This window comes from Aegilops tauschii, chromosome 1 (assembly GCF_002575655.3).
Source record: "Aegilops tauschii subsp. strangulata cultivar AL8/78 chromosome 1, Aet v6.0, whole genome shotgun sequence".
NCBI lineage: Eukaryota > Viridiplantae > Streptophyta > Magnoliopsida > Poales > Poaceae > Aegilops > Aegilops tauschii.
Genome location: NC_053035.3, coordinates 255006445 through 255016812, shown reverse-complemented (window position 1 = coordinate 255016812; position 10368 = coordinate 255006445). Strand labels below are relative to the sequence as shown.

The 10368-nt window shown below is 48.4% G+C and overlaps 1 protein-coding gene across 4 annotated transcripts; it reads right to left on the bottom strand.

The window, feature by feature from the left end:
• Window positions 1-450: 450 nt before the first annotated feature.
• Window positions 451-9637, bottom strand: LOC120976104 (uncharacterized). Of its 4 annotated transcripts, XM_073495761.1 has the most exons (9): window positions 9064-9637; window positions 3118-6737; window positions 2876-3031; window positions 2762-2797; window positions 2549-2638; window positions 2403-2467; window positions 1880-2330; window positions 1363-1639; window positions 451-1272 (listed from the first exon to the last, which is right to left on the bottom strand). In XM_073495761.1, the coding sequence occupies exons 2-9, from the start codon at window positions 3904-3906 to the stop codon at window positions 629-631; spliced, it is 2508 nt and encodes an 835-aa protein (XP_073351862.1). In that variant the 5' UTR covers window positions 3907-6737; window positions 9064-9637; the 3' UTR covers window positions 451-628. The 4 variants fall into 4 exon arrangements, 1 of the variants encoding a protein (XP_073351862.1); XR_012180863.1 differs by lacking the exons at window positions 451-1272; window positions 1363-1639; window positions 1880-2330; ... (3 more) ...; window positions 2876-3031; window positions 3118-6737 and adding exons at window positions 7351-7724; window positions 8168-8310 and having other exon boundaries at window positions 9064-9369; XR_012180864.1 differs by lacking the exons at window positions 451-1272; window positions 1363-1639; window positions 1880-2330; ... (3 more) ...; window positions 2876-3031; window positions 3118-6737 and adding exons at window positions 7351-7724; window positions 8168-8307 and having other exon boundaries at window positions 9064-9369.
• Window positions 9638-10368: the final 731 nt, after the last annotated feature.

Genomic DNA, 10368 nt, shown 5'->3' with positions numbered 1-10368 from the left:
GGCATCGCCACACCCACTGGGGGCTATGTGATCGTATCCGAATCTTAGCTTAACCCCTTTTGGCCGGGTCTCTGGTCGTATTCGAACCGGAAGCCCCTAAGTTCCTCTGCTTTATCACAAGTGTATGTCAAGGTGTGTACGGCCGGGTCTCACTTTACCGGCTTAACTTTGGTTTACAGTGTTCGTTGAACGCCATGGGTGTCATTACGACAGGTAAATCGGAGTTAAGATACCAACCTTGTTACCCGGGTTATTTAAACCGGAAGTATGCTTACAGGCCGCTAAGTGTGTTATTACGGCTGTGTTAAGGATATCATGGAGGACCAGTCTTTTTTGATTCATATTCCGGCTTATCTATCCAAAGCACCTGATTCTCAGGGCGGTAAGCCGCCTTGAGACTTGTGATTTGCCTTTCTATGCAGGATACTTAAAGGCACCTCTTTGAGGTTGAGAAAAACAAAGGGATGGTTATAAACCGGAGAAACATCAAAGAGACAACTTCAAAGGACTTTCGCATTCAATACGTGCACGATGGCACGGCAGAGATGAACTGTTGCACCTATTCTATTACAAAAACTCATCAAGACTAAAAACGGGTGGAGCATTGTTTGGTAAACCGCCAGCCGAGTCACGATGCCCGCTGAGTTGAAGTCTCTGGCTCGTTCCTGTCTTCTCCTCCGGCTGATCCCAAGACCTCGAAGGTTGATGACTTCCAGTCGATGCCGCTGAGAGCTTCGAATTGGGCTTCCTCGTCAATTAACCCGGCCGGGTCAATCTCCGGGGCGAAGGTGTGCTGACGAGCAGGAGGGATCAGGTTGAGGGCTTCATAGCGAGGGGTTGGAATCCTCTGATTCTCCGCATCATAACCCGGCTGGTACTTGGTCAGATCAGTGTCGTTCCCGATAAGGGTGGCCACCGGGCGTACTGCCTTCACGCAGGCTGCGAAATCCTTCTGATCGAAAGCTGAGCCGTCTTCCTTCAGGCTTGGATAACCCAGGGCGATGTCTGCCGGGTCTAGCTCCGGCAGGAATGCCTTGGCCCGGCTCAGCGCGGCGATTGCTCCGGCTCTCGCAGAGGCCCGTCGCAGCTCTTGGATCCGCTGAGGCAGAACGGCGAGCCAGCGCAGGACTTCGGCCAGGTGAGTTGGCACCTCGTTGGATAGGGCCACCACAGCTAAGGCACGCTGTGACCCGGTGTAGAGCTGCTCCACCAGGGTATACACGGCCTTTAGCTTGGTGACCATGCTCTGGTTGAGATTGGCACTTCTAGGACCTATTTAACAGAATCAGGTACGTCGGCGGCAAGGATGAATCATGAGATATAAACATTCTAACATTGGTGAAAGCCGGTGAGGCGACTTACAGAAGATGGCGGCTACCATTTGGGAAACCTGGAGCTTTAGGCCGGAGAGCTCGGCGGTCTTCTCAGAGAGAGCCTTCTCTGCCTGTTCCGCCCGGGTCACCAGTGCGGCCTTCTCTTCGGCCCAGGCTTTTCTCTCAGCATCAAACTCGGTCTTCAACTTTTCTTGAGTGGCGATGCTGGATACAAACTTGGCGTTTGCCTTCTGGGTCTCCATCTCCTGCATCTTCAGCCGGCTCTTGAGATCCGCAAGGTCCGCCTCTAGCTTCTTGCTGACAGCCTGCATAAATTTCCGGGTTATGACATGAGCAGTTACTATATAAGTCCCAAGCACTTTCCAAGCAAAGACACTTGGCACTTGGGGGCTAATGCATATTGAACGTATCTATCTACATACTGCCGGCTCAATTGAGTAAGCCGGAACCTAAGTCTACAACATATTCAAATCATAAGTCGTCGACTTGGGGGCTAGCATGGCAAAGGTAACTATGCAGTAAGTAAGAAGATAGCAGAAGGATACCTCAGATTTTTGCTGGATCTGGTTTACCATGGCGACCTCGGCGTCCCGGCTCTTGTGTACTTGGCTGATGTAGCCAGAGACGAGCTCTCCAATGCTCAGGTTGCTGTAGTTGGAGAGGTCCAGATTCGCCCGGTGGGGCTGCAGTAACTCCCCCTTAGCGGAGCACTTGGCCAACACGGTCGGTCTCCCCGGCTCAACATACTCCGTCCGGGTGATTACCACGTCCGGGTCGTCTGCTGGTGGAGCTGAGCCGGAGGCCTCCGGGTTAACCGAAGCTTCGGTCGTTGCCTTGGTAGTTGGGGCGGTGGCTTCAGGTGCCGTGTCCATTGGAGTGGTGGCTTCGGGGGCGGAGGCAGCTGGCGGTTCTTGGACTGTCACTGCCGGCTCAGGCAAATCCGGCACTCCGGCCGACTTGGTTTTCTTCACCCTCTTGGTGAGCTTTGCTTGGGCACTGAAAGAACAACAAAGGTTAGTACAAAGCATATGAGTAAAGATCAGAACAACATGAGATGATTGTTGTTACCCGGGCGCGGTCTTGAAAGCCGGCAGATTTGACTGCATGGAGTCACCCGAAGAGGGGGAAGTCTCCTGATAATTGGAGTCAGAAGAGTTGAGTGGCTGACGGATAACACCCGCCAACGGGTGAAAAGGGTACAAGTGGGAAATAACCTCAGTTCGGCGCTTCCTTGTTGCGTCGGGTAACCCGGCGGAGAGGTCGGTGTCCTTGTTGGTCCGGGTGTGACGCCGGCTTTCGTGAACCTGTCGCTTCAAAAGAAATTGAGGGTCTTGATGAGCTAAAGGATGTGAAAAGCTTACTTTCCGGGTTACCCTTCGGACTTTCAGCTGTGGCAAGGGCTCCGAGTCGGAGGAAAGTGACATTACCTCTTCAACCACCGGGTTACTTGCGCCGGTGTCATCCTGTCAATGAGCAAGTATTGATAAGGCGGACAGCAACAAACAGTGAATATAGTAAGGACTTAAATGCTCAGGAGTTACCTCTGACTCGAAGCTGTCGCTTAATTGCATCAGCTCCGATGCAGTAGGCCTGCTTCCTTTTTTGTGAGGGGCGGCTTTCTTGGCGGCTTTCTTCGCCTTCCTGGCTTTCTTGGCCGCCTCATGGTCATATTTGACCCGCCAGAACTTATCATTAGCCTGAAAAATACAATGATGAATTCTTAAAATGGTTCAGATAAAGGTTATATGCAGACGAAGATAAAAAGTTAAAGTCAGCGGCTTACTGCTGGGGCTGGATTGGTCTTGCAGAAGGGGGCTAACCCGGTCCTTCCGCAGTCTGCCAGGCTCTCGTTTAAAAGAGCCTTGGTCTCCTCCTCTGCAACGTCTTCTGGAAGATCATTGCGGCTGTGCCTCTGAGGGTCATCCTTTGGCCCGGTGTACTCACACATTAAGCCGGGGCGGCGGCTCAATGGGATCACCCACCATGAGATCCAGACCCGGACCAGGTCGATTCCGTTCAGACCGTTGCCCAGGAGGGCCTTGATTTTGTTGATAGTAGGAAGCAGAGGCTGGCGCTCTGCTGGAGTCAGTTTGTCCGACAGTGGGTGAGTCGGCTCTAGACGTGTTGGGCGAAAGCCGGGCAGCGGGCTTTCATCAGCCGGGGATGTATCTTGGCAGTAGAACCAAGTCATGTTCCAGTCCTTGGGTTGGCTCGGCGGCTCTGCATAAGGGAACAGACAGTCCCTACGCCGCTGGATGGAAATGCCACCTAGCTCCAGACTTGGCCCGTTGGCGCACTCATTCTGGCGGTTTAAGTAAAAAAGCTCTCTGAAGAGCAGCAGACTAGGTTCTTCTCCTAGGTAAACCTCGCAGAAGACTTGAAAATTGCAGATATTGGATACTGAGTTGGGGCCTATATCTTGAGGCCGCAAGTCGAAGAAGTTGAGCACGTCCCTAAAGAACTTTGAGCCGGGCGGTGCGAAGCCCCGGCTCATATGATCTGCGAAAATCACTACCTCCCCGTCCTTTGGCTGTGGTCTCTCTTCTGACGGGTCAGGGGCACGGTAGGACATGATTCCTTCTTAGGCAAATATCCGGACTTAACAAAATTGGCTAGGGTCTCGTCGGTGACGTTGGACCTCATCCAGTTGCAAGTGATGGGAGCCTTGGGAGGCATGGTGAAAGTTGGCGGTCTATGACAAAAAGGAAAAATGTCCGGGTTAATTATAAGCCGGAGATCTACAGTTCAAAACTAAGGTGGCGGCTTATGAACGAGGCTAATGATATATACTCTGGTACAGTGGGTTATTTAAGCCACAGGGGCATTCAGAGTAAGTTGGTTATCTACGGCCTTACCACAGTTAAGCCGGAGGATTCTACGGAGCATGGTTTTCTTTAAAGCCGGAGGATTCTATGGCGCGTGGTTTCTTGAAACCGGAATTATAAGCCGCCAAGATTCAATGGTTGCAGTTTTTACTAAGTGTGGTAAAACAGGTTTCACATATTGCAGTATCTTTTTTGGATCAAGGTGGTCGGGCAAAGGAAAAAATTTCTAGACCTAGAAACCGAAGTGAGGGAGTTCTTGGGTTCGAACAAGGTTCTTATGCAGTACAAGGAAGGCTACTTGCATGTGAAATGGATCTTAAAACAACTACCGCACTAGTTCTATGCAGGCCTAAGATCAAGCAGGAGCAGTAACTAGGAGAACTACCGAACTTGCGGGCAATGGTGACGAACACGAAGAACGTGGATGAACCCTACTGCAGATCTACTCTACGGGGTAGTGAGAACTTACCGGAGCTGAAGAGGTGCGGGAGTCGCCGCCGTTTATCTGGTCCGAGTCAGGGTGATGCAGCGGCCAAGGTTGACGAAGACCGGAGGCGAGACGACGGCGGCGGAGTGCGAGCTCAGTGAGAAAAGCAGCGGCGCGAGGAGGAAGAAAGGAGCGTGAGGAGAGCCCGTCGGGCCGGCCTATTTATAAGGCAAGGTCATAAGTGGGCGCGAGATTCAAGGAGACGACGGCGTGGTTATGTCCCCCCCCCCACGACGCCTCGATTTTCGGAATGACAGTAAAAGCAAAGATCCGTGGCGGATCTGGTGGAGTAAAAAACGGGCTTAATGGAAGATGATGTCACGGCGGATTATCCGGAGTCCAGAGGATGACGTCACGCCGGGTTATGGCCTTCACATGAATGGTAAGCTGGAGATTTTTTCTGTTGGCAGAGTTGAAGATTGACATGAGCCGGCTCAAATCAATCCGGGGCCTAATGTTGAGGATATAGACCTTAGAGTCACCCGCCAGGAGGGGCCGGGTTACTCATATGGTCATTGCCAAAAGCCCGGAGCTAAGCTTGAAGACGATGGGCCGGAGATGGGCTAAGACCCGGATATGGCTTAAGGGCCCGTAGTTACAATCATTATTATGGTAGAACTTGTAGTGTAAGGCAAGTATAGTTGAGAGTCCGAGCCGGACACTCTTATGAGCCGGCCGGGACTCTAAGGGCTGCTGGGCGTCGGCCTCCCTATATAAAGGGACGACCCGGCAGCGGTTTAGGGACGACAACAACCTCATCGAGAGCCGGGCATAGCAGTTTAGCTCCCTGGTGATCGTAACCCTAATCAATACCACCCCAAACTGGACGTAGGCTTTTAACTTCACCGTAAGGGGCCGAACCAGTATAAACCCTCGTGTTCCTTGTCCCGCATTAACCCCTTCAAGCTTCCTAGCAGCGATGGCTCCACGACTAAGTCCTAGCTCGAGGACATCTGCCGTGACAATTCCATGACAAAACCCGTTCCATGTGACCAGCTTTTGCACACACCGGTCCAATTGCACTCATTAGCCATGGCCTTCACCACACTTGAAACACATCATCCCTTGCCCAGGCATTGGACGATATTGCACACACGGGCCAACATAGGATGAGGCCTTCTGCGACTTCTGCTTGAAAGGCTGGGGGTAGACTGGACATTCTTAAACTTCTTCATTGGGCGGCGGTTAGACTTGCCGCTATCACCATAGTCTTGCTTTTGGTTGGCACCCGCAGTAGAGAAATTACTGGGGCCACCTGGTGGGCAAGATATCATTGGAGGAGGTGAGCTATTCTGCAGCTCGAACTCTATCTTTTTGGCATTCTCAACCAAGGAAGCAAAGCTAGAGGACCCAATAGCACTGAGCACAACACGATACTGCTGCTCTAGCCCATCCTTGAACCTCCTCCTTCTCGTTATCATTATTAACCACTGTTGGCACAAAGCGGATGATGTCGTTGAATTCGGTTTCATAATCCTGAATTGTTTTGTTTCCTTGCCTTAACTTGCTTAGTGCATTCTCCATCCTCTTGAATTTGAGTACTTCTCAATGAGTTGAGTTCAAAATAACTCCCAGGTAGGTTTAGCATTCTCTGGTGGTAAAGAGGAACGGACATTTTCCCACCAGATTTCTGCATTGCCCTTTAGCTGAATAGTAGCAAACATCACCTTTTGGGCTGGTTGCACTTGCATGACCTCAAGGCATCGTTCCATGATGCGCAACCAATCAGCTGCCACTACAGGAGTCCCACTCCCATTAAAAGTGCCAGAGTGTACCATAGACCATGTGAGAAGAGGATTGACTTGTCTTGAGCCAAATGGCTCATTCATCATGCCCTGGGCATTGGTAGGTGCAGGAGTCGTTGTGGCTTGGGCTTGAGCTTGCTGACGAAGTGTGTGGAGTTCTTGCATCAACTCACGCCACTCAGCTTGTGGTGGCGGAGCAACATCATCAGCTGCCACTGATCCATCACCACTCTCCTCAGCTACAGGTTGGGCACTCCTGCGTCCACGACCTCGGGGGTTAGCACCAGCTGCTGTTTTTTCCCCGAGTGGGTGGAACTTGCTTTCTACCAGCTTTACCCCTAGGCATCTAAGAAACACAAGAAGATTACCCAGTCAACCAAAGAAATAAAAAGGTAGAATATGGATGGGTAAAGATACAAGGTCATACTTGACACTGGATTAATTGAAATATAAACCCAGGAGACCCAGAAACGAGTACTACTCGAACACCAGACTACACAATATGCATTAGAAAACACAACAAGCAATCTATGCACATAGAACAAGGCTTGCTAGTATCTAACTAAAGAGATCGTTCCTATTGTGCACCAGTGTGTCATGTTTTATGTTTTTCTAACCATCTAATCAAGTTTTTTATTTAGAAAGAACCTAACAACATACTAGTAAGAGCATTGGTGTATTTCACCCAATCTCAAAAGAATTGACACCCTCATCAATTTTGTTTTATACTAACAAGCAAACAATTACATCTAGCAAGCAAGTATTTCTAAGGTCCTAGGATCTTTCATTGGTATACATGCTTACGCAAGTATAGCAAAGATAGAGCTTAATTGATACCAACTATAACACCCCTCCTTGTAAGAAGGAATGTTACCACCAAGAATACAAGCAAACCAAACATGCCCATGGGAAAATCCGGCAACACCTCCTTTGTACTGTCGGACATCCACGACAGGCAATTGAATAAACAGAGCTTATACAATATCACAAGCGGAAACATTTACAAGATCATATAACCCATATAGAGCACAGTGGTGAAACCACAAACCGTTATGCCACACATAACGAAGGAAACACACGTTCCAAGCATGCATGATACTAGGTGGGGACTAACAAACTTCAACCCACCTTGACACGTAAGCACAAAGGTCATGGGAACAAACCAAGGCAAAGTTTATATACAACACGTAGATCCTAGCTATTTAGAATCATGGACCTAAGTACGAGAGTTATCATGATCAGCTAGGTGGATGGAAGGGGTGTGAAATGTGTGAGTGGACACCCATGGGAGCTACACCCTTCCTACTACTTGCAAAGCCTCATGGTGATGTACCTGAAACAAAGTCCACGAGGGGTGAGTCCAAAGACTCAGCAAGTACACAACAAAGCATGTAAAGCATAGCAAGTAAGACCATGTTTATGAACTATTCTTGAAAAGGTGAATCCTATACTCAAACCTCCCATGCTTGGAATAGCATGAGAATGCAAGAAGAAACAATTAAACCAAATAAGACCGAGGACTTGGCTTTGAGCTTTTGCCAGCAAGCTGACGAGGGGCGACGTCTCACCTCACTCCTTTTCAACCCTCACCAAGTGAGAGGACCATAACATGAGGACGGACCCAAAGGACCATACGCTCGCGAAGCGTGGATCACTCTTTGAACTTGGAAGATTCACTCATGATGGATTTGTTATTAAGAACCAAGAAAAACCAATCCCTATCACATACTAGTGGTATGGTGTATTGAAATGTACACTAGGGAGTTGTATGTTCACCATTGCATGAATGTAAAGGAATAACGTGAACATGAACATAATATTAAGGGAGCAATCTAGCTCTTGTAGCCCGGTGTACTCGCATCAACCGTTGTGAGGGAGGTGGTGCGAGGCTATCACCGCTGGATTGGTGCTGCAACCTGCTGTAGAGACATACATACAAGTTTTAAAGATTGCATCAAAACAAGCTATGTAAAGCACACACAAAAACGTGCCTAATCGCATTCCTGGGAAGCAACCCTTTGCTGTCCCTTCACGGAAAAAATCATAGCTCAAGCTAGGAAGCTCTAAAACATGCAAGCGAGATGGCTATGGATTTATGGGGACCTCATCTACAAATAACTCCAACTATTCAACCTCAGATTATGAGCTTATGGGGGTCAAAACCAGCAAAAACATCTCTGCTGTTTTCAGATTCGGGAATAAGGAGTAGCCGCCTTTGGAAATCCATAGCAAGACCAATACTCATGGGGAGTAAGTAAATAAAATTGATCTATGAACTAAAAGGTATCAGGTAGCTATACCATTGAATAGCATCAATTTATCAGCCCTCGAAGATCCTGAAAAGCTATGGGCAAAAACTATAGAAATGTTGTTTTGCAGAAACAGAGCAGCAACTTGTTTTTATCGCCCCGGCTAAACGGCTGAACCAAATTGAGTGAATGACCACTCAAAAAGATTGTGGGAACAATACCTACAAAACATTCCACATGACCCCCACCTAATTGTGCCATATAGGAACTCGAAATTGCTGGGTTCCAGATCTGAACGCACAGAAACAGCAGCATGAACAACTTTTTCCCCAATTCCTTCACAAAGGTTTCTAGTCCTAACCCTATGCTCCATGAATCATCACTAATAGAGGGTGAGAGATCATAAATGATGGGGAAACTCACCTCTATGGTCAAATCACAAAGATTTGGTGAAGGGAAAAGTTTGGGAAGCTTTCTTGTTCTCCCTCTTCTTGTCTCATTTCCTTCTTCCTCAAAGCCCTGAATCAAAGGGCAGCCATGGAGATGGTGAAGGGCGTGGTGCAGCAAGGAGGCACCTAGGGAGGAGTGGGGAAGGAAGGGAGGAGGGAGTAGGCTGGCTGGAGAAGAGAGGAGAAAGGGATTCTTCCCTTTGGCTTGGGGAAGAGAAGAAAGATGTGGAGCACGCCTCCTATGGACAAGGATAGCTCACATTGTGAGGGAGAGGTAAGAGATAAGGTTCAGTTTTTTTTTCTATTTCCTGAATTAGAGAATATTTTGAAATTCCCTAATAATATAAGCCATGAGAATGAAATAAATCATAGGAGATGAACCCGGAGTCCGACTTGAGGAAATAGGTAGTGCAGTTCGACTATCTCGGCGATCCTGACGCAACTAAAGAGTCAGATTTATGAATTGATGGACCAAGTAAACATGGAAAAGGAGAGAACGAAAGCATGATTTATGGTAAAATCGATTATTGGAAACCGAGGGTGTTACAGTCACCGAGCTGAACGTGTGCAGGACGCGGAGGTGTCGTGCGTTCGGTACTAGATCGGTTGGAGCGCGAAGAAAGTTCGACTACATCAACCGCGTTGTGATACGCTTCCGCTTACGGTCTATGAGGGTACGTAGACACACTCTCCCCCTCTCGTTGCTATGCATCTCCATGGGTAGATCTTGCATGTGCGTAGGTTTTTTTGTTTTCCATGCAACGTTTCCCAACAAATTGTTGTGTCTCCAGCAAAGAAGAGAAAGAGAAAAGTACCAGTACTAGTAGAGATATCTGATGAAGAATACAACATTGATCCTCCTTTAGTGTTTGCAGTTAGTGAAGATGGTGTGGCCCATAAGTAATTTGGTGATTATGTTGGTTCAGGTTTGTCAAGCACATGCACAGTTGAGTGTTTGCTCCTGGGCACACAACAAAGTGTAAATTACAAGCCCATCCAAACAATGCCACCTCCCCAGACAGAAGCTTTTGATCAATACCATAATAACTCTCAGATAGAAGACAGTGGCAATTATGTAGACATGGATCTGGATTCAGAAAGCGAGGAGGATAACTCTTGTGAAGTTAGTGCAGATCTGCAGTCAATTGTAGTAGGTATGAAGAAGGCAACACTGCATTTTGAGGGTGACACAGAACCAGAGGACATTTATGATGTTCCTGAGGAGCAGGAAGAGGAAGACCACACCAAAAAAGCTACAAAGGAAGCTGAAGAACAACAT